The 24878-nt window shown below is 35.7% G+C and overlaps 1 protein-coding gene across 5 annotated transcripts in view; it reads right to left on the bottom strand.

Moving 5' to 3' along the window:
* The window catches only part of MYOF (myoferlin), a 63419-nt gene that overhangs the window by 31949 nt on the left and 6592 nt on the right, over positions 1–24878 (bottom strand). For 3 of the 5 annotated variants that reach the window (XR_005257363.1, XM_038140637.1, XM_038140639.1), the window contains exons 3-21: positions 24132–24223; positions 17700–17808; positions 16420–16504; positions 14101–14261; positions 13478–13606; positions 12143–12205; positions 11980–12030; positions 10420–10450; positions 9862–9977; positions 8550–8676; positions 7993–8096; positions 6997–7065; positions 6832–6875; positions 6282–6364; positions 4042–4080; positions 2247–2371; positions 1665–1781; positions 1125–1302; positions 169–293 (exon numbers count right to left, since the gene is read on the bottom strand). Coding sequence is in view for 4 of the 5 variants with exons in the window: in XM_038140637.1 (XP_037996565.1) it covers positions 169–293; positions 1125–1302; positions 1665–1781; positions 2247–2371; positions 4042–4080; positions 6282–6364; positions 6832–6875; positions 6997–7065; positions 7993–8096; positions 8550–8676; positions 9862–9977; positions 10420–10450; positions 11980–12030; positions 12143–12205; positions 13478–13606; positions 14101–14261; positions 16420–16504; positions 17700–17808; positions 24132–24223 (1848 nt within the window). In the remaining variant the exon portion in view is untranslated. The remainder of the gene's footprint in view (positions 1–168; positions 294–1124; positions 1303–1664; positions 1782–2246; positions 2372–4041; positions 4081–6281; positions 6365–6831; positions 6876–6996; positions 7066–7992; positions 8097–8549; positions 8677–9861; positions 9978–10419; positions 10451–11979; positions 12031–12142; positions 12206–13477; positions 13607–14100; positions 14262–16419; positions 16505–17699; positions 17809–24131; positions 24224–24878) is intronic. The other 2 variants (XM_038140638.1, XM_038140640.1) reach the window with 1 other exon arrangement.

Here is a 24878-nt window from a genome sequence, read left to right as displayed (position 1 = left end):
AGTGCTATTTGTTATACCAAGCAACTTTTAATTTTGACTAAGAAAAAAGGAGAGAAAGTATCACAAAATTTCCATCATTTGCTCGAAATGCCACTTTTTGATTACACCTCCAAATGAAAGAGTAAAAATGAAAAGCCTATCAGAAAAAGAAAGATTTAAGTGTCTTACCAGTCTTTCAGCCATGTTTAGGATTACATTCACAGGGTCTAATCTATGACTTATGTCCTCCCAAAAAGAAGTCAGCGTTACAACTGGCTTTGTGTTTGCCCATGGCAAGTAGTAATAATAATTACCTAGTGTGAAACATTTGTATGTAAGGTTTAGAATTCATGGCAGGACAACATACTGTACACTGTTGCTACATTCATATCATTTATGTACTACAAATCATTAAGAACATATAAGCTACTCCAAATTCTCAGAAGGATTTGTGTTTTCAAGCCACTATAGCATCTGTTGAATGGTAAACGTTCACTTCAAATTGTTTAAAATCGCTTCAAAATCCAACAGCTGTTAACATATTCTTTCCCATAACATACTGATGTAGGTGGCACATTAATATAACTTTATCTTTGAAATAAAATATTAAAAGAATAATTTTCTAGAGTAAGTCTGATTATTTCATTTAATACACAGGAGAAAAAAAAACTAGTCTTTGCAGTTAATAAAAAAAAAATTATAGCCAAAATGTGATCTAGCTAATTTGCTTTTTTTCTAGGTTGAGAGATGTATGGTTTAAAAACAAGTTATTATTTTATTCTAATTTTATTCTAATTATTCTAATTTTATTCTAATCAGAATATTCAAAGCATGTTTTCCTCACTTAATTCTAGATACCTCTAAAATAACGATTTCTTCTCCTTGCAAACTTTGTGTCTATCTAGCACATGGTCAAAAGATTTCACTGAGTTCTGTCAAAATTTCACTAATAACCTCAGTAGGGCCTTGCAGCACATATTCCATAAACACAACTTCACTTCAAAAGCTCTGAAGAGCCGCATGCTCTTTTCTATCACATTTTCAGGAAGCGTTCAGTGCAGTTTGGGCTGACACTCCAAAGCTACAAACAGCACATCCAAAAGACAATTTTGGAGTATTTCATCCCCAAAGCAGAGCATCCTTACCATCAAAAACAGCACGGCTGTACTGGGTGGTTGATGCCAAAGGTTTGCAGGTGGTGTCGAACTTGTTGCCGTAGTTGCCGATGCTCACCTCAAACTGGATGGGCTCCCCCGTGTCTTGCAGCATTGTGGCAGAATGAAACACAGCAGCCAAGCAGAACTTCCGTCTGCGCTGGTATTTCTACCAAAACAACCTTTTCAGTTGTATTTCAAAACAGGATCCACAATTATAGAAAAGCAATAGCAATATCTAAACGGAAATAGTAACTTCAAAATTTTTACTATTTTCTGAGAAGAAACCAAAAAATATAAAGTGTATAGTAAATTACTGTATTTGCTATTATAAAATGTTTCAGATTAACGCTTCTTGCTACAAGGGCACCACATTTTTGTAGCCACTACTCCTCAGCCTCCAGTAAAGGCCTCTCTCAACTTGGAGCTTGAACTCCATTGTACTGATTTTAGTGAGTTAGATCACTCTCTAAAAACAACCAGCCAAGGCACATCTCCACTACCAACAGTGACAATAAAACAAGGATTTACCTCAACAACCAGTAAGTCATCATTAGGAATCATTTCTAATTTTTTATTAACAGGCTTGCTTTCAGATAATGTAGATAGTTCAACCAGAATTCTCCCTCTATACGCAACTCCTTCTCCCTGTAACATAAACACATAACAAAGCAAATTTTATATATTTGTCCTAAAGAAGTGTATACTTTTTTTACCTGTACATGATTCTGGCTTCACTGAAGTGTTCTCAAAACTCCTGCAGAGGCATGGATGTACATATTGAAACAAGTGAAATAAAGTAGTTGGCTTAATGCTAGAAGTGAAAAACATATTTATGCAAACAAGGAAAGAAGAAATACAAATGCATGCAAAGATGCAGTTAGTGAAAATCATCAAAATCATTGCTGCTCCTTCAAAAATTTCTTTAAAACAAAAACCAGATAGGAATGGAAAATACTATCATACTTCCTTATTAATCTTAAATATAAAATATTACTCAAAAATAAAGAGCAAGAGGTGTATAATGTGAAAAAAAATTAAAATGAATTAATTCATTGATTAAATAGAATTGGGTTAATTCTTTTATGAAAAACAATAAGTAAAGAAACTTACCTTTCCAAAGTTTAATTCATCATATGGGTCTGGGAATCCAGTGTATTCTCTTGGACTTCCATAAAAGTTTAGGTAACAAGGCCCAAATGTTGGTAAAAAGCCAACTTCAGTTTCTCCAGAGTTTACTAATAGAAGACATTACCATTATATATTTGTTAATAACCATATTGAGCCAGAAAGAAACAAGTAACATTACTATCAAATCCATTAGAAGAAATGTTAGATATTAGTTAGGTATTAGTAATATAAGAACACTTTATTCTCTGTATATTCCATATGAATTTAAAGTAATTATACCGCTGACTGGACTTGTACCTAACTTCTTTCTTCACTGCACAACACTTGCACTAAAATGCAGCAAAACATTTCATGCAACACAACACTTCATGCAGCAAAAATCCCACAGAATGAGAGGAATTTATGTCCCCCTCCAAATAGATGGCTTTAATTTATGTGCAAGGGTAATATGCTCTTTTGCTGACAGAAAACATGTTTTCTAGAAAAAGTGAAGCTGAGTAAAACAACATTTGCAACCACTTAAATGCACAGGCCAATGATCAAACTAAACAGCTGCAGATAATATGCACTCTCTAGCAGAAAAAAAGGGATGAGAAACAGGTTAACTTTGCAACAGAAATTTCCTGGAGTGATCTGCAGCACAGAGAGGGATGCACTTATTTCTCACAGGAAAAGAAGGCTGAGGTAGGACAGTGACAGTAAAGGGTTGTGCCTCGTGAGGCTATGCCACTACTGAGTGACATGAGTGGATTGTAAAAGTGAATGTGATGTCTTGATGTCATTTCCTGTCACCTATAACCTGCACAATAGAAAATAAAGATTTGCAGTTCTCTATTTTGCATTTGGCTACTTTCACACCCTTACCTCTGAATCAGAAACAGTTCAAAAATTGAATGAAAAAAATCATTCAATTAAAAAAAATTCTAAGATTGAACTGCTCACATCTGACCTCAGTATGACTAGGTTTAAGATAGAGATATGTGTTAAATTAATGCATTCACTACTTACTGAAGCCAATACATTAAACAGAATATAAATTTAAAAACATATAGACAACAAAAAACCCTCCCAAAACTGGAATAAAAATATTTTTTTTTAAATTTAAAATTCAATTGTTTACTTTTAGAAGGCTAATGATCATGTATAATAGAAAGTGACTTTGAGAAACTGTTTCAGCCTTTAATTTAATATTACATTATTAAGAAAGGATAGTGAATGAAGTACCATGCGGATGAATGTTGATTACCTTTCAATTGCACTCCACTTGTATTTATTTCTCACTACTTAAATATTTACCAGAAAGTCTTTCAAACCTGGATGTCCACCTGGAAAATGTCACCTCCCCAGGCAGTAACAGAATCAAGATTTTATTAGCTTGTTTAAATAGCTTGCTAAGCATAAGCAAAACAGCCACTAATTATTTAAGGCAGTTATTTACTTCTGCAGAGCTCTGCAGTTGCAAATATACCTGTGATCTCATAGCTAAGTTAGAAATTTCAAGCCATTGTTAGACTAAGCACTCTGTAACTGAAGCAACTACATGCTCATCTCTAACACACAGCTTGAAGCACCAGCCAAACAGAAATATTGTCAAACCAATTCCAGTGCCAAAACTGGTTTACAGAGTTAGTAATGTTTGATACTCTTTTAATCACAATGGTGAAATCTTTTAGACAAAGAAATGTTAAAAATATTTTTAAGGTGATGGAGTATCTTAGACCATACTCCTCAGTTTGGGCAATGGAACACAAAATCAGTAACAGGTGAAGAGATAAACCTTCATATGATGAAGCCCCTGTTCCTGAAGATGAAAAATCTATATTATGAAAAGAGAAGTAGTTATATGATGAGTGACAATAGCATTAAAAAAAATCCAACACATCACAAAGCAATCTCCTTTAAAATAAAAGTTGAAAGCCTGAGACAAAATAAATTTTATTGGGGCTAGAATTTTGCTTCTGGTTAATATATGAAGGTATGACTCTTCTGTACAAATTCCAAAGGGCAAAATCCAGCATATATCTGACAAAATAGCTTGTTTTAGTGCTTATTTTTCAGCTTTGTATAATTCTCCTCCACACAAAATACAGATTTATTTTTAAAACTACTTTTAAAATTTTAAGGACATTTTAAAACCCCACTACATTTCAGGGCCCCTTAGGGTATCTACATTTACATTTACTGAGGAGTAGAGGAGTACAGACTAGTTCAGTTTCACAATCCTTTAGAAGCCAGAACAGGCTTGAGCACAGCACTAAAGAGAAGATAACAGAAATGGCTATTCCAATGCCAGGACCTCAGCAGAGAGAGAAACCAAACTATTCTCCCCAGTTACTGAGTGCCTGGGTTTGAAGAGTAAATGTTCTGTGACTCAGCTGCAATTCAGAATACAAACTCACAGGGGAGTACAATTGATCTCTCCAGAGCTGAATTCTCCCCATCAGCCCAACCCCTCAGTCTTGGCTTTCCCATTGCCTTTTTCTTTTGCTTCTGGCTGTGCACAGGATATATAAACAGAATGTTTGCATGAAGCCTTACTTCAACAGCAGTCCTTCTAAGATGACTACTTCATAAGCTTTGATGTGACTGAAAATACAATTCCATCCAATTCTTGCCTCAAGTCAGTATAGGAATGGAGCCACTAACTTTGTTTTTAAACACCTGATATAGCCACCAACTTAAGGACAAATTGGTCTGTCTCAGACAAGTACATATCATAGAGATTTTATAAATACAACAGAAAATACAGTAATTTAGATTCTTATTGTGACAAGGCTGAAAATAGTTTTGAGACAGTGTCCTTCAAACTGCTGTTGACAGTCAGATAAATACATGTTAAGCCAGTTTAACCTTGAGCTTTACAATGCTGTTTGGATAACTAATATGCCAAACTATGTTCACTAAAAAGATAAAACAATTTTTCTGGCAAGTTAACACAGAATCCTCATGTGGGAGTTGGCCCAATTGTATGAAAGATCTTGCTACAAAAAGAGGTGATTACAGATATAGATCACAAAGAAATGATCAATAATCACAAGATTATATTAGAATATAAATGTAACTGGATTTTTTCTAAATAAAAAATACTAAAATACTGGCAGAAAAAGTATTTCCTATAATATTTTAAAGAAGAGTTTTATTACAAAGCTATTTCCTAATGGGAACAATATGTTAGGCACCTCATCTCTTGTCTAACTTGTTTTCTTGTAGTTAATCAGTTTTGGGTTTTAGCTGTATGAAATTACATATCCAGCCATCTCTACTGATTGAAGCATATAAATCAATTGCCTGCAATCATAACAGTGCAATCAAAATCAGAGTTACAAAACAGGAATACAGAGCACTCATGCAATGAGATGCAGTGCCTGCTTCCAGTCAGCTGCTGATCAGAGACTGACCCAGGTTCCCCAACATCTGCAAGCAGCTCAGTGGTGTCCAGGAAATGAGGTTCTAGATAGCTCTTTTAGGCTAACTACTCAGGAAGATTCCACAGCTTTTAGGTTCTCTTCTCACAGATAGAGCAGATACTCGTATAAGGTAGTAAAAGGAGTCTTGCTTACAAGTACCCAAAGAAGGGGTTCTGAAGCAGTGACTCCTTGAAATTTAATATGTTATTAAGATTGCCTTGAAATTTAATATGTTATTAAGAATCTAAGTAAATTTGTATCTCTTACACAAGGTAGATTGTGATATCACATCACTTTCTGAATTTGGGAAAGTACACACAAATTAACTCAGTTCATTAACATATATATAGAGTGGAAAACCAAATCTTGAATTATTGCTATTTCCACCATGATGAGGTTTAGTCATTAAAATTTTAATACTTTACTTTTAAAAAAGTCCCATCAAATGTTTTCTAGAAGCATTGTTTTGAAAATTTCAAAAGGAACAGACAATCCTGTTGCCAGGGAATTGAGACACTATAGATAAATACAGACTTCTCAGAACACTGATCTTTGACATTTTGTGTAACACAAGAGAAGAGAGTGCGTTACACTTTGCTCAAGCAATTACCTTCAACCTCTCCTCCAGAAGAAGCAATTTTTGAGAGACTTAAATATGTTGTTCCAACTACATCATTTTTTGTAAGTCGATCCCTACAAAAAAAGAAAAAAAAAGAAAGATTTTAATTAAATATAATGCTGGTCATCACACACACTGGCAAGCTGCTAGTACACACATTTTCTATGACCCAAAATGCTTCAATATTACTAACAAAATCAGTAATGAAAAGTTACAAAAGTGGGATGTAATCCATGAATAAGTCACCTGACTTTTACACTATCATTAAACAGTCACAGCACTCAGTTCTCACTGCACACAATTGAAAATAATCTCATGTTACACTAATCAGATCTCTGCTAAGAAACCATAAAGGTACTTAAACATTTGCTTAAATACTCTCATGCACTGTAAAAATACCTGACATCTATAGAACCAGACTTTTCTTATTATCTTATTTTCTTTTCTTATTATCTTCTTATTTTCTTCTTTTCTTATTTTCTTATTTTTTGCTTATTATGATTTAGCTTCCTAAATAATTTGATTAACAGTCATAACTCACCAGTCAACAACTGAAAGTTTTATTTTCTCACACATCGAGGGAAACTGAAAAAAAAAAGGAATGAAAGTAAAAAACTCATTGCTTTTTTTCACCTCTGCAATTTTAATGCCCTGAGTTCCAAAAAAAAAGGCTGGTTACTAGAGAAACAAGGGTAAAAAAACTGACCTTGATTTGAAGATAAATAATTTGATTCCATTCTGGATTAGCATTTTTCTCAATTATGTTTGTGCAAACCTGCCAAAAATGAAATCAAATATACAACAGAACAACATCAAAGATCAAATAGAAAAAAAAGTATTTACTAGCTATGATTTAAGACACATCATCATCTGATTGGAAAAATTAGGGGCAGCAGTCAATGAATCCTGGATTAATGCTGCAATGAGGCATTGATGCCAAATGAGTTTTCCACTGATCAGTACAGTTAGAGTAATCTGCATATGCAGCATTAATGACTTTCAGAGGAAAAGAAAATATTGAAACAGTGTTTAAATATGAGATTTGGGTTGCCTTATTTTTTTTTCACTAGCGACAATGAAATGAAATTATTAAAGCTTGTTATTTCCACAAGCCACAATTTAACCTGCTTTTATCACTGCAGAGAAATGAGATGAAGGAATTACTTGATTCCAGCTTTCTTTGTGCAGATTTTAGAGTAGATTAAGAATATATCATAGGGGAGAAGCTGCATTATTTGCTGGTCATGTCTCCTTAAGATCTTCTACACTACTGGGTGTGGTAACCTGACTATACAGCATATTAAATGACTGACAAAAAATTTACTATAATGAATATAAGTTGTGCAATTGTGCTCCAGATCAAATTTGGCATTCTAAGGAACACATTACTATTTAAATGTACAAATGCAGGTAATCTGTCCAGAAAGATCTGTATCACCAATTACTAAAAGCAATCAGGAACAACTGGTAGGCAAGCATATGCCAGTTCTAGCCTTTAGTCACACATTCCTTTCATTAGTCATCAGCTTTACGCCCTTTCCACTGTACCTTGAAGTTTGTCATTTTACAAAGTTAACTTTATTTTTTTTATTTTTTTTTTATTTCCATAATTCCAGTAAACGTAAAAAATTCATGTTTGCTTATGAAACCTGTTCTCAGGACTCCAATTAGAATACAAAGGTACAGATACTTAATAAATTACCTTTTTCCCAGCAAAAGAAACTTCTACAAATGGATCTACCAGGTTTTTCTTGTCTGCTTCTCCTCCAAATATTTCCTTGACAGTTTGTGCAAAAGCATCATCCACTGGAGAGGGGTCAAAAATTAAATTAAGGTAGTTGTTTTATTTATTTTTTTTTGTTATTATTACTGTTACTATTCCTAAATAATAAATTGCTCATTGCAATCTTACCAAAATCAATCAGCTCCCAGATCTAGGAAGAGTAAAGTCTAACCTGATAAACAAAATTCTGAAGTTTTGCAGGCAAAACCTGAGAATTTTGGCTAAGGAGCAATTTTAAGAGTACAGATTTTTCAAACATCATAAGAAGTGCTGATGTGCTCCTCAATTTAAAGGCATGACTGTATTTGAAAAACATACATTTATTTGAAGACATTGCTGTTTGGCACAGATATAGGTGAGAAAATATGCTAGTAAGGGATAAAAAGTCACTTATATTCTATTCTGAACAGCTAACAAAAATAACTATTTCTAACAGTATTCAAACACCAATGGACAAGTAGGGAGAAGCTACATACTTTGTGGAATGTCCTCAGCTCTGTAGATTTTAAGAAGGAAAGTGACCCATCGAAGTGCAGTCCCAGCAGGTAATAAAAGATTGCTCTCCACATCATCACTTTCATTATCTCTCTCCCTTTTTTCAACCTGTTGGGGGATACAGTTGCACACAAAAAAGACAAGGCAATGTACAGAATTAGAATTAAGGTGATTAGCTAAACTGTTGATTAGCTAAAGGCTGGTGTCAGTTTCATGATGAAGAATGAGACTGTATCAAATTATCAAGCCACAAAAATTTAATTCTAGCTAAACTATTTTATTTTCAGTTTTATCTCTAAAGTACTAAATTGCAGGAGCCCATTATAAACACACTTTCAAAATAATCATCATCAGACAATGATGAATTCGGCACATGTACAATGCCAACTTCATGCAAATTTCATACTCATCTCATGAGAAGGCATTTCCTACAATTAGAAAAGGCTTATAAGTCTGATATAACTTACCAGAACTTACTGCTTCCTCATTTAAAAATAAACACACCACAAATAACTAGACATATCCTTGTCACTTCAAGAATCATGAGGATAGCAGAGAGGACTGGTTAATACAAAACCAAAAGGCAATCTGCTATGGTTCTGGGGACCACATTATATTTAACTAAGGAGAACAGTATGCAAAAATATCAGACAGGAAGAAAAGCAAAACTACAGGCAATGGTCTGGTAAGAAAAGCATTATAAGGAAAAATCACCTGTTTTCACCTTGACAGAACAGCAGACAGTGAAGGATTGGATTGTTTAAACTACCTGCTGCTTTCATCTGCATCAAATTACTTGTGCCTGACTTGTAATTACTGAGGGGTCTGATCTTCACCAGGAAAAAATTGGTAGTGCTCTGGTTTCTCTATGGGCTTGTCTATGTCTTGTAGTAGTGGAGACATTCCTGACCTAGTCCTGAAACTAGGTATCAGTGACTCTGATACTAGGAAACTAGTAGTCAGAAACTAGTCTCAGAAACTAGGTATCAGTGACTCTGCCTGCTTAGCTGTGCTAAGGAGAGTTACATATCAGCTTGTATGCAAAACCAGGCTAACACATTTCTGCTTCCAGTATGTGAAAGAGCATCCACAAATGGTAGAGGTTGCTTAACTGAGCAGAATAAAAAACAAACTTTGAGTTAGCCACTTAGAACAGGATGAAACTACTAGTAGATTTTGTCTTATAAATACTGCTCACAGAGCACATTATACAGTGTTAAAACAATGTTGTGGGGACATAAATAAGTATCTGTGGGATGGAGAGGGGAAGAAAAACATTTAAATTAAACTTACTGGTGGCTCATCTCCAGTTCCCAGGACAAACATGCTGACTTTCATATAGCCTTTGGCTCCTGAATTTGTATCTTCAGGATCACTCAGCAAAAGCCATTTTCTCATGACTGCATGGCCTGAAATAAAACAAACATCACCACCAGCCCCAGTACTGTCCATTAAAAAATGGCAAACTTCCTATAAGCAGTGAGCTGTATCAAAAGTGTGCTTTATCCTAAATTACCCTAATTATTTAACAAAATAATCCTGAGACAGGTCTCTATAGTGCCATCCAAAACAAGAAACCCTGTGTTAAACTATTTTGGCATACAAATTCAGGGACAGAGTTATCAAATATTTTTGCATTATTTTTCAAATTTTAGGTCTTTGATAAAAAAGGGGTTTGTACTTCATTGCAAATTCACTGAAAAGAGTTTTATATTGTTGGATATTTGGAAGTTAATACTTAAAGCAGCAAACTTAAATAACTTTACATTAAGTTTCTTCCCTTTAGAAATTCAGTGAGATGTTTCAGCTTGTAGTTTCAAGGAAAGAAGTTCTGAAGTAACCATTACTTACCAGGCTCATCATAAACATAGCCAATGTCAATCTGAAATAAAGATCAAAAGCATTACCTCTGAAGAAATACCAAAACAGAAAAATGGTGGGGCAACTCCCCCCATGTTTTTCATGGGCAGCGCTACATTGTTCTCCCATCACAAACAGAAGACAGTTTACATAGAATATTACTAGGAGGAGAAAGAAAAAATATTTTACATTGAAAAATGTGGGATTTCAAAGGGATAGAGCAGCCAAGAAGAAAGTGCAAGAAAAGATGTATTAGAACTAACACATGTAGTTATTTTCTTATTTTCTTGGATCCCCAGCTTTTTCATTTACCAGAGACACAAGATGGGGCTGGTTTACTGCTTCTTGAATTCCCTACACTCGTGCATTATTTTATGTTCAGACAGGCTTTTCAGAACACTTCTGTTTCTTCTTCCTGCTCAACATATCATCCTTCAGTTCCAGAAGTGAAATGTGTCTTTTTAAAAATGAATAATTTCTTTATTAAGAATTATGACTGTTTCTTTCCCCGGTGTGTCAAATCTGGACAAGTATTGCCTCATTCATTGCATCAGATTTTAAACATGTTCAGGAATGTAAGTATGTTTGCTCATGTCAGTTGGGGCCAGTATTCCTTGCAGGTGAAGTCTGAAAAGGTGATTTTCTAGACAGAATTACCCTTGTGGTTTCCTGTTGGAATGTGTGCCTGCAGGTACAGAAAGTAGCTGAGTGAGGTGCTGTCACCTGCTTAGTGCACAATCAATCCACACAGCATACACCACTGACTGAATCACTAGAAATCACAGAGAAAATAAGCAGTGAGAAGCAAAAAGCAATCAGCTTTGAGGCAGAAAGTGTTTCATTTAGAAAAGAGCACTCTTCCCTCTTTGCATATTTTTGTAAAACAGTGGTCTAGAGACCTCTTGAATTCATGCAGTACCAAATAAGCAAGCAGAGAAGACAGCTAGTACTGATACTGGAAGTGTTGTAACAGTGGATCCCAGTGGCCATCACAAGGGAATTACATGGGAATTCTTGGCAGGCAGATGTCTACTTCCCAGAGCTGACCATAACAAATCCAAATAAAGACCATCTCACTAATATCATCAGAACCACAGAAACTACTTTAACTAAATGAATTTTCCACCGTTGTTTTTGCTTAACTTCTGACCAAAGGAAGACCTCTCTACATTATTTGAGAACATGTATCTTTATGCCACCATACATACCACTATTCTGCCCGTTAGCTACTTAATAAAATTATCTCTTCAAACCCTACCTCATACCAAATAATCACTGGACCACAAAAGAAGAAAAATTACCTGGATGCAAGTTGGAGAACTTGATATATGAACCACACAATTTTTTTTAACAATACTCTTCTACTCAAATAAAAAAACTGCTTACTAGTGTTTTGAGCAAATAGTCTCTAGCTTGAGAAGCAAGACATCATCAGGTAATTCTTTGACCCCATGAAAAAGAAGTATAAATTTAAACATTTAAACCAAGTACTTAAAATTTTCTCCCATTTTATTTAATTTAGTCTAGATATGGAGCTTTCTTCATACCCACCTTAAATTCACCCATTAGACAGTCTGCTCGTAGAGAGTGAGAATCATACACCTAAAAAGACAGAGGAGCATGAAACAGGAATGTCCCTAAACAAACTGGTGAAATGGCCAGAGGATGCTACAGGTATCCAGCAGCCTTGTGACTATGCACTGGTTTTTCTCACCCGAATGCTAACGGTTTCATCAAGCAGCTCCAAAGGAGTCATGTGGACATTGTAGAAAAATATCTGTCAAGGTAAAAACAAACAAAACCCCCTGTCTTAAAATGATAAACACATAATTACTTGAACATAAAATGCAAAAGCATTCTTTTAAGAGGCAAATGAAGCATGCCTGATACTTTTGCCCCACCTCCTTGCTGGACATATTATGTGGTAACTTAGTGCAGAAGGAAAAACTGAATTTAGTAAATTGACTCAGTAAAACACAGACAAGACAGTCACAACTTCCATTTGAGCAAACACTGTCAGCATAACTGTGCTGCAAACTTCCAGCACTGCCCTTTGCTCCTTGCTCTGCACTTCATATTTTTCTCACGCGAACAATTTCAGAAACTTCTCCTTCAGAAACGATCAAGTTCATTTGCCAGAACATTAAATCCTGGTCTAACCATCTCTACTGTAATTGTCAAAGAGGCCTTGTTTAGGGTTAGTGGTGACAGTGATTTGTATTCCAGTTTTAGACTACTATGGATATTGAGACTGCCAAGGAATTGTTTCAATATAACGTGCAACTGACTTTCTGCCCTTCCTATTTTTTCCATGGCTTCATAAATTTTGACTGCTACCTACAGCTTAGTTCAAGTTTTATAAATTCCTTGGTCTTGCCTGTGTATGTTAAACATGCTTCCCATGCAATTCCAAAATCTTCTGAATTTTCCACATATGACCAGATAATAAGAGTCATCCTCAGCATTTTCTCTATTACACTTCAGTTTTGCAACATTAATCTTTCAGCTATGGGATCATTCTTGTGTCCCTTAGGAGGCTTTGAATTCTCTCCTGTATTTCAGTGTGTTTCATGCACAGACCCCCTGTCTGGACAGAGAAATCTAGTTGTGCTTTTACAAATCATGGGTAGCAAGGCAGTGACATCTCCAGATCCTGCGGCAGTCCTATGGCATTACACTGAGCACTCATCTGCACACACCACAGAGGTCTACAATGATTTCTAATTAACTTTTCTGTGATTCTTATAACCTGAACACAACTATTCAAAGTGATTCTGTCACATGGCCAACTGCACCAAAGAAAATATTCCATATGTCTCATATGAAGTTTGACTTCCTTCTAATTAGTTTTATCTGCTGAGACTGTCAGTGACAAAGATGTGTCTAGAGATGTGAATACATAAAGAAAGGGACTGGGAATGGCATAATGCATAATTACCCATAAATATTAGTAAATTCTTATTAATTGATCATAATGAAAGCTGTATTAACTACTTCTCAACATTTGATAGCCTCAACACTTCAGCTAGAGTGTTCTTACACTACTTACTTCATCAAAAAATGGGTTATTTCCTCTTTTGATTCTTGTCCGGTGTGTTTGACCACAAACATGAACTTTGACTACCGGTTTTATGTTATTTCCAGGCAACTGACGACCTTCAATGATCCTAACACGAATCTGAAAAAAAAATCAGATATTTGTACTAATTAATTCTCTGTATTATCTGTGATCCTGATCACAACAATTCCTTATTATACCACCAAAAATGTTAGCCAACACCTGAAGTAGCTGACAGATATGAACCAGACTTTGCAAGCCTTATCATGATGGTAATTAATTTTGCAAGACAAGCTAGGGTTACTTATTTTGCTGGAGTTTTTTCACTTGCCTTTACCATTTATTTTTGAAGCCGCTACAGTAGTTTGAAATCTGTACAACTATACAGCAAATAAGGTTGATCCTTATTTCAGTTAGGACTGTGCAAAATCAGACATCTGAGTAACAGGAACATTTGAGGAATAATTTTGAAATACTGGCTTTCAAATGAAGAGGCTAATTATCTCTGTGGTGCATTAGATAAGCTGACATTAAATTACGCTCAGGGTGTGTAAAAGGAGGGGTGTTACGCTCAGCAGAAAAAGAGAACATGCAATATTTAATAAATCTGGTACCTGAAAATCTTGTGGTTTGTTAGAGAGGATTCTCCGTGTTTTCTTTCCCTTGGTGATGCGTTTAGCTAGCTGGGCTTCCTTTGTGCCACTTGGAACTGTTGGTGTGACAACACCAACTGGACCATCCAACCCATCCTCATAATCTCCATCCTCTTCTCCATCTCATACAGCAAAAAAACAGTGCAAGTAATAAATAAATAGCAGAACTTGCTGCTGAAGTTACAGGAGTTAGAGTCTGATATTCAAGAGTTCAACTAAAATTCTATTATTAGCTCACATCAACAATGTTTTTGCCAACTACATTCTTCCAACTCCTTTTGAAAGCTAGTTGTTCTAGCCTGCTTAAGAACAACTTATATCCTAACCAAACTAACTCTAGATCAGCCTCTCTTCCGGATGCAGATGTCTGATACAATTCTCACACATTTTTTTAATCAACCAATTCAAGCAAACCTGAGCTGTAATCATTCTCCAACTAGTTCACAATTCACCACAAGGGATTCATTTTATTCCAGCTGAATAAACATTGCTGTTGAACGAATCTTGCTGCTTCCCAGCAGCAAGACTAGGCCATAGCACAGCATTGGTTTTCAGTTCAGAATCTTGAACACACTAATGCATTTAGGGTCTGCCATCCAAAATAAAACTGAATCCTCTACAGTATTTAAGTGTGCAATAAGTTTTCCAGTAAGGATCTTTGACAGCTCTGAAATCAGCATACCTCTGTGGAAGACAGTTCTACAACCACATGACACTATAATACTGAATCATACCCTGAGATTCCAGTATTGCAAAATAGGATCCATAAATATCTAGACCACAAAAGTGGTCACTTCCTTGTGTTTACAGATTTCTTAACTGGACAGTGACTATGGTAAAATTTAGAGGAAGAATGAGCCGTGTCTCTGGTGGTTGGCATTAACAGAATTAATAAATTACAGGCTGATGATCACTTTGTACAATGAAGTCCTTCATGGTCCTTGTAAGAGATGTATAAAGCCAGAGAGACTGACATACTATGTATTTTATAAGCAGAGGCCCACACCCACCTCTCTAACATCTCTCCAAATGCATTTGCCTGAATGGATCCATGCAGCTAACTGATTACATTCCCTAGCACTTAATTTTTAATTCCTGAAATTGAGCTGCAGCTATCTCAGGGAAAGTGATTTCATTTCATGGGAAATAGGTATATACTGTAATAATATATAATATACTATAATAATAACTAATTAACTAATTAATAATAACTAATAACTAATTAATAAGAACTAATTAATTAAAAATATATGATACTATAATAATAACTAATTAAAGTGTGTTTGATAATTCACACCAAAATAATTTTCTTGCAGTTTCTGGATACTAGATAAAAAACTGCCATTTTTAATTTTATCTGTATTGTAATAGAAAAAAAATTAAAAGCTATCAAATAATCTCATAAAAGAGAATTTTCATTTTTAGCCTTCAAGTCCACATTTCTTTAAAATTACTTTGAAATGCAGTAATTTAACACACAACTTTTGTGTTTATATTACTTATCCTTTTGTTCTCCAATAACACCTCTGAGAGAAGTCAGTGCAATCTAAATTTTCCTCCAGATGACTCCTGATTTCAATTTTTTCCTTCTTATATTACTATCTATCACCAAATAATGGTCAAATAGATTTACTTCTCTAAAATAAATTTACAAAACATTTAATAAACTTCCTTCTTTCTTCACAAACACAGCCTTGATATTAGGCTTATTATTTTCCAATCAACTACAAAAGTTTGCTTCTTTTCTTGCTACTCTTCTTTTAAGAGTCTGTAAAACCAGATCTCAAAAATTCTCTCAGCAAAAGCCTGGTCAATATGATATACAGAGAGATCAAAGAAGATTCCCTACTGATCACAGTATTTCATTGCCTAGTTAAATATCAACCTAATATAAAACAGTGTCTTCCAAAACTTAATTGCTCTACAAGCAATTCTTACCAAGCTCCCTGACATTGAAAGTAATGGAACAACTCTGCTTTTTGGTTAGCCCTAGAACTGCAGCAGATAATTGCTGCTTCCTTGAGTATTCACCAACGTTTCTTTCCTAAACAAAAGCTGTTTTTAAAAGTTTTTAAACAAATAGAGAAAATTATGCTAAAATCCATTTTATGCCAGGAAATGCCAATTTTTTTCTTAGCTTCTGAATCATCCGTAATTTCTTTGAAATAACTATCTGGCAGTCTTGACATGCTTGCTTCTGGTGAACAGCGCTGCTGAATCACCTTCTCGCCTTACCTTAAACAGCTCCTAGAGCTTTTAACAAAAATGTGAATGAAATACCTTCTTGTGCACTCGTCCCTCCCGGATCAGTTGGATTTGCAGGTCCAGCTGGTGGCTCATATCCTACTACCAAATCAATTGTTGCCTACAGAGAAACAGTTTTTTACATAGCCCACAGTATTCACAATGGTTGATTTAAAGCAGTAAGTTGTTCAGACACTGTGCATGAACAGTTAACTGTTCATGGGCACAACAGTTTTACAAAGTTTCAGCTACAAGTTAATAAGCTATTATTAAGCAATATATACATAAAAACAATAAAGATTACACAATTTTCAGCTTATGGACTAGGTTCTAAAATAATATCTAAGAAATGGAGTTGTTGTGTTTATATTTAGAAAAATCCGTCATAATACAAGCATGTTCTACAAATGTTAGTTTTAGTTCCAAAATATTCATGGCAGACAAGGTAACATCCTAAATTTGCAGACAGAAAAACAAAGGCAGTAGAGAAATAATACTATCTCATCAACAACTGAACAAGTCTGAACCATAAGTAAAATTTCCTATCTGCCTTCTCCTAATTGCTTGTTCATATCTCCATCCTGGAAGAAAAACAATACATCATTTTCCATTCTAATCATAGAATTGTCCTTTTTCTGCATGACTGTGGTTTTGGATTATTGAACAAACCATTATTATTACTAGTTGCCAGAGTAACGTGAAGAGTCAGCAAAAAAAGCCCAACCTTGTGACCAACTAATCATGATTTTAAACTGCAGCTGCTGAGAGACTGAAATTACACTTAGAGTCTCTCATGAGTGAGTACACTAGAATGCAGTATGAAGTGCCTTAACAGCTACACTGCACAAACACAATAAGGTCCCAGGTTCCAAAACCTACTTAATTAATAACTAAGTTAAGAACCATTTAAATCTAAACATGTGCTAAATCAAGTTAAGCAAGTTCTTGTGTAACTTTCTGAAGGGAGCTGGCAGTGAACATGAAAGTGATCATGTGCTTTGACACAGGTAGCTGTTACAAAGCACACGGTAAAAAGGTGCACATGGGAACTCATCTGGTACTCAGAAAAGGCACTTTTTCAACATCAGGCTGATTTCCATGCATTCTCTGCGGTCCATAATATTTACAACACATATATACAAATACATAATATATACAGAGAAAACAAAATTGTATAGACTTAATTATATCTGGTTATAAATTTCCTCTGTCTGGAGCTTTTGCTAGACATTTCCAATAACTAAATTGATATTAGCCCTGTTGCTGGAGCATTTTGATCAAGAATACAGTAAAATAAGAAAATGTAAGTCACTCACTCCAGTTTCTTGTCCCCTTTCATTCAGTAGAGGTATGAGTTTGAAGGGAAAAGATCTGCTTTGGTTACCTACAAGATCTTTAAGTGCTACAGATGCACTGCCAATTAATCTGAAATGAAATAAAAATCATTATTAGAATGCAAATATACATCAAACAGAGGTTTTCATTTTTATTTTGCTAGTATCTGTTAGTCAATCAAGTAACTCCAGCCATGACTTGAAAACACAAAGTACAACAAAAGACCATTGCAAATGCCATGTAATGATTGTGTACTGCTAATTTTTAATTTCTGTTTCATTACACTCAAATGTGTTGGTGTTCTTTATGGCAGCCACAGCTTTAACCTAAAAGAGGTTAAAAATTAAATTCTTTTTCATGTATTTTTGAAAATAATCTTCTGTATAACTTTCAACAGCAATGTCACTTATTTCCACCCCTGAATTCTCATTAGTAAACTAAGGAATGTAAAAATTTCTTTCCCTACACAGATTTGCAAACTCTCAGGTGCGAAGTAGTGAACATAAACTAGGTACAACAGCTGTTGCACTTCACAGAAACAGACACAAAACCAGACACAACCACGTCTTTGAAATGAAAACAGTGAAACAGAACAAATGCAATCAATGTGCTTACTAGAGAATCACAAAATTAATCTTCTTGCTCATATTCTGCATTTTGGAATAGGTTCATCTTCTTGCTTCTAAATTCTCAGAATGTTTCTATGGTTCTAGAGCAGTCTACCAAAGGAAGGTTTTAGAGGGATCTGACGTGTGATAGACTCTTCTGAGTCTACTTCTGCCTACTTTGGGACTGCATCTGTCACTCCCACCCTCTCCCAGAAAGATGAAAATTGCATGAAAATTACTTTTAACCCAAGAGACTACTTTTAGGCAAAATTTCTTAGTGTGGTACTGGTCTCATGATACCTGGAACTGTGTTTCATTCCCATGGCATGTAGTAGCAGTTTACTCCCATACTGAAGTGGATTACTGAAATAACTGAGATTTTTTTTCAATGAAAAAAATCCAAGATAATTTTACCCTGTAAATATTTCAAAGATCATGTGTCACAAATAAAACAGCAGCTTTGCTGCCAAAGTGAAAAAAGATCTGTACACAAAGAACCTAACCAAGGTCCCCTGGGTTAGGGGGACCTAACCCCCCAAGGGTTCTTTCATGCAGCAGCTAAGGATGCAAGGGTATTTTTTCACATGGAGCAAGAGGACTATTATAGCTACTCTTGCATACTGTGTTATGAGAACATAAATTAATTTTTTGCAAAGTACATTAGGATACCTAAGTATAAAACATCAATTTCCTCCAAAAAACCTTCCGGGTTTTACACATCACAACTTCTGTTCAGCTGCAGAAACTTACATATTTTGAGGTGTCACAGAAAGGAAAAAAAGAGAAAGAAAGTATTTTCCTATGCACATTTGTAGAAAATTTATATAGACTTGACCTTTTGATTTGATGTAAGCTTACTGGAGCTTATGGAGTGACTTCAAAACAATTCAGAAGCCACCCAAATCTCAAATCAGCAGGATGAATGTTTCAGCAACCACACCCTCCTACCTGGTGACATTAACTCAAGAATTGCCATTCACCTGTAGTGCTTTTCAAATTTTCCACTGTAAAATTCCATTTCTACATCCTCATCTGCCCTGTACAAATGATAACTGCACATATTTGAATGCCTAGTGACCATTTTTAAAATAGTGATCACCTTCAGCAGACTGAAGAGGGAATCAGTTACATGGACTTCTTGCTGGCAACCAGCTGCCTCTACACATTGCCCCTCTATCTACATGCCTTTATTTCCTCCTCCTTTAGCAGGCTGGGAAACAACAGTCTCCAGTCTTTTTCCACTCTAACAAGACTGAGAAATTTAATCCTCAATTATAAACTCTCTTAGTCCACTTGTAGACTTTAACCAAATTTTAAGCTTTGGGCACTATTCTGCCTTTCTAAAGTTGTCTGGTTCCCTGGATTTGGGATGTTTCACCCCTCCCTTATCAGAAGCACAGAACTGATGAAGTTGGAAGGAATCACTCATGATCATCTAGTCCAGTGCCTCTACTCAAGCTTAGTCAGCTAGAACAGGTTACCCATGACTATGTCCAGTCTGATTTTGATTATGCAGCTACTCAACAACTGAAGTAATACATTCCAAAGTAACAAGGAATGCCTCAAAGTCATCCTTAGGTCTCATCTTTGTCACTTTTGTACACGTCCTAGAGAAAGCCTTTTTCTGATATGCTTCTCTCAGGTCTTCTCTAATCTTTGGGCTAAGTCAGCTATGTCAGACCTCAGGAGCTTTGGGAGATCACGTCCATCACCAGTTCATTGATGTCTAGTGCTTTGCTGCAAGGTCTGCTCCTATACCTCACTCTGACAGGTAACTAGACCTCAGTTCTCTGCATGGCTACTGTGAAGTTGCGGGGTTCTTCTGGATTCTTAAGACTTTTTACCTTCAGGCAGGATTGTGTGTGATCTGTGATTGTATGTGATTGTATATGATCTTCATTGTAAGTCACGAAGCCATGACTTAGAAGATGACAAGGAATCCTTTCCTTCCAGCACAGCTGAAAAGACTTTCTACCACCTGTTCATCATCAAAGGACACTGTTCTTTGCTGGACCTATTCCAGCTTTCTTCCTCTGGCCTAAAGCAGATCAACATTTGCCCATTTAATTACAGGTCACACTAGTCTCTTGACACCATCAAGTGGGACAGGTTCTGCTACTGGAATAGCTTAAAGCATCCTCTGACCTTTTGTTCATCAGCTGTTTTAGTAGAAGACCAAAAAAAATTAATATTGTTTCTTAAATGTTTCAGTACCTTTTTGGCCATCCCTAAGACTTCCACAGGTATAATGCCCAATCAGTCTGGTCTCAAACTTTTCCAGCTTTGCAGGGTAAAGCAAAAACACTGCTCTGCAAGCAGTTTAAACATTCTGCTCTACCACTGCAGATGACACAAAAAATAAATGCAAAATCCCTATTCAGAAGCTGATTTTGAACCTTACCAGGCCTAAAACAGCTTTCCCACAGTGATCAAAGGAAAATACCTAGTTAATAAGCATGAAATCAATGAACTACTGATGATCAACTACTAAACACTGAGTTGCATTTGTGCCAAAGCTAATTAATCCGTTAGTGCTGTGGTTAGCACTTCCTGTTAGCTGCCTAAATAACCAAGTGAAGTGAAACCTCACACCCATGTCTGGATCACGAAGTGCTAACTCACAGTACCAGCCATTTTATTATTCCTCTTGGCTTGAAGGCAGCAATATATACTAAATTCTTTAGCCTATCGTGTCCTCTAGTTGCTTACATGCTACTTCTACTGGAAGCCCCAAGGTTTAAATTACTGAAGAGTCAAGCATTTAAATTCTTTTCATCTATTTTTAAGGGTATATTTTGGCAGAGATTTGTATTTATTATTCTCATCAGCAATTTGATTCTATGCTGCAGTTACAATTACTATACTCAACCTTTCTTTCTCAGTATGTATATTTCAGTATAGATTATGCTACAAGACCCAACACCCACCCTCTGTTATTCCTGCTATGTTTAATTATTTTTATTAGGAAAAAACCTCTATTTTATTTTTACTTATTTGATAATACTCTTTGCAAGAACAAACTTAAGAAAAGAAAAAAAACCATGGATACTGTTTTGAACAAGGAAGAAAACCCCAAAACTGAATCTTAAACTGTCAGGATCTTGCACAAAGTGGATACAAGGAAATCCTTCAACTATGTACAGTCACACTGATGTGGAAAAGAATCCACACAAAACGGTACAGCTGTAGGAGGATTTAAACAATCTGGAAATTTTTTAACTATGAGAGATCCTTAGTAATGACTAAATAATTTGCTGCACTGCTTATTTGTAGCTGCATTTTTCTGTCAGAGCAAAGGGTGTGCCCAATTTGTTTATCCTGTCTCACTAGGTTACTGACTACACAAAGGACACGGGGAAACACATAATCCCAGCTCATTCTCTTAACTTCACTGGGACAACTGACATTACTGTGAGGTCTTTGAGACTTTTTAACTGCAGAAAGATTTGTGTTCTGAGAATTTGAAATCTTTCTACTAACAGTATTAGATGTAATAGAAAACAGATGTGTTCTCTTTTCAAACATCTTTATGCTGGAAAATCTAACTAAACATGAATCATATGAGTCCTCTGGTTTATTCCTATGATGTTCTGTCTGTATACAGTGGTTTGCTTTATTTATCTTTTCCAATTATTGTGACTTTTCTCCATGAAGAGCACTCATTAACCTATCTCCAAACGTTTAGTGATCCTGTAAATGAAGCAGTAAATTTTCTCTCCTGGAAAACAAAGAAATGGAAAAATATCCAAATGTTCTTTCAGGCTTAATTTACAGAAACATGCCAAAGCAATGAGTTCAGTGCCTTGGCAGAGTGCAAAAGCAGAATAACATCCACTGTACTCCTCTTCCAGCATGTTTAAAAACAGACAGGGTGAACAGTTGTATCAGCTGAACTTCTATCAGCTTTTAGGAACTGGAACAAATCATGTCTTACTTTGCAATCTTCTGCTCTGTTGCTCTACAGGTTCTGTAGTCACCTCTGGGGCACAGCAACAGACCAAGCGTCTGCAACCAGTCAGGACTAAGAGTGCATGGACCAGCAGAGTGTGTGCTGGCCAGGAGCTTTGAGTGAGCAGCCAGAGAGGGAGGCTGGCCTGAGAAACACAGGGCCCTGCTTCTGGCCTATAGACAGACAGAAGCAGAACATTTGAGCAAAAATGGTTGCTACCCTGAATGCAACAACAGCAATCCCTGCTGCATATTTTCCTCCTGAAGAAAGAAAATAGAGCCAAAGACATGGTGTAGGTTCTTGACATTGCTCTTTCTCAGGCAACAGAAGCCCCTAGACATGCTCTTTACACTCAAAAACTAAATCCAAATTAAATCTAGATTTTAAAATAAAATGTATAAAAACATGAATCTTTAAAGGGAAGACTGTTGACTTCAATTCAAATCCCACTCAGCTTAGACACCTAACACAGCTCCCAAGTTAATGGGTCTACTTGTGAATGTCAGAAGCAAACACTGGGTTTCTTAAACTGTTATTAGAATATCTCTCTGTAGTAAGGACCTTCAACGGGCATTGTGCTCCACCTTCCCAATCCTGAACTAGTATGCACACAAACCACGGGAGTGTTATTTGCACACTCTTCCACTGAGCACTGTTTTGAAATGCTGCAGCACTTCAGACGTGCATCTAACTATTGACTTTTTCTGAAGTATTAAAAGAGGATACCATGAAAAAGTAGCAAATCTTTCATATGGTAGTCCTAAATCTCTCTCCAACTCAGGAAATAGAATCAGTAGTTCTACAGAAATACAGGTTACGCATACATGCCATTGGTAGGTGAGAAACTTATTCCACATTCCCTCTTTTCATGTACTCTTTCATCTAAATGTGAATGTTCATAAATATCAAATCTCTTCTGTTGTTACAGTGCTTTGTGTCTTTAAAATAACTACAAGATGCAATTTCCTATTACCATGTTAATCAGGATGCCTGCTCTCACTTCTCACCCCCTTATCCTGTTTCCCTGCCAATATCCCTTCCAAACTCATGACACACTGCAAATATGAGGATGTTATTGAGGATCTATTTTCAAAGGGCATTACTTTGAAGGTGTTACTCTGGCTTTGGTACGAACAACTTTCTGTGCATAAAACCCCACCAAAACAAACAGGCATTTGCACAAGCTGGGGGTTAAGAGTTACAAATATGAGTCTAGATGATATTTTAAAATACAATTTGAAGAAAACCAACCACATGACTGCTTAAATTTGAACCCATGTACAGAATGAAACATGGGTTTTTACAGAGTGAAACATTTTAGGTGCTTCAGATAATCACTCTCCTTTATTTTCTGATGCATTATAAAGTCCATTACAAAATTCTGATTAGTGATAAGCTTTCCTATCTCAAATTTTGAGATCTCCCTAAAGTCAGAGGCATGCAGTATATTCCTGCCTAACTGATCTGCAGGAATCTCAAGAATGAGAGACCTGAGGGCACTGGCTTGATTCACAGTGATTTTATGACAGAGCTGTTAGAGTATTGTAAAAACCAGAATCCACTTGTTGGGAGGAGGCAGAGAGTCATAAAGAAAAGCTAACAATGGAATTGGGCTACTATGAGTAAACATTAATGTTTGCCTAAGACATATGAAATCTGCCATGAAAAAAAGAAAAGATGACATGATCATACTTCCTTTCAGAATAGCAACAGAGAACACCTCTTGGCATTGACAGCAAAGAGAGCGCACAGTAAACACCAGCTATCAGTTCCATTTTCCCCCTGTACTTCAGCATTGAAAGTTGTGTTTAACACTGGGGTGGGAGTGGGCAGGGAGAGGGAAAGAAGAAACGTACTTGTTTTGTCCAATTGTTTCAAAATCCTTCACAATAATTGTTAGGGAAGATGAATGATCCAGAGCAATTCCTTTCAAGTCAAATTCAACAATCTGAACAAAAAAAAAAAAAAAAAAGAAAAAAGAAAAAAAAAAAAAAGGACCAAACCCAAATTATAATGACTAGTTATGTAAAAATTAACAGCAGAGTAGCAGATACAAAAAAAATTCAGAAATAAATTTTGCATTTAGTGAGAGACCAAATCCAGTTTACATTTGCAAAAGTAAAGCAAAAAAACGCTCATAGCATGTATTTGATTTGCTAATTACTAGCAGCAATAGCACAATTAAATTGCTTAATAGTGAAGCATCATTTCTTTTGCAGTTCCACTTCCTCACACTAACGTACATATTGTCTTGTCATTCATAATATCTGATATTAATTCACTCCAATATTGGCTGAACTCAGTTGCTATTGAATTTAAACAAATAGTTGTGTGTTCCCTTTTTTTTATAATTCTAATTACAAAATGTAAGAAAAATCTTTAACTTTCATTTATCGTTGTGAAATAACACTGCAAATAAAACATTTTCCCAAAGAAAAATATTCTTGAAGATGCAACATAGGACTAGACCTACAAATAAACCCTGAGGACTTTCAATACATAATTCCTTTTAATTCTGTATGGTTTTACCTGGTATGTAATAAATTATCCCATTATGTTCCCATACACATGGCTGAACTATGGCTGAGTATCATTTTGATCGA

The sequence above is a fragment of the Motacilla alba genome, chromosome 6 (genome assembly GCF_015832195.1).
Source record: "Motacilla alba alba isolate MOTALB_02 chromosome 6, Motacilla_alba_V1.0_pri, whole genome shotgun sequence".
Lineage (NCBI taxonomy): Eukaryota > Metazoa > Chordata > Aves > Passeriformes > Motacillidae > Motacilla > Motacilla alba.
Note: the sequence above shows the minus strand (reverse complement) of the source record. Positions and strands in the feature narration are given on the sequence as shown.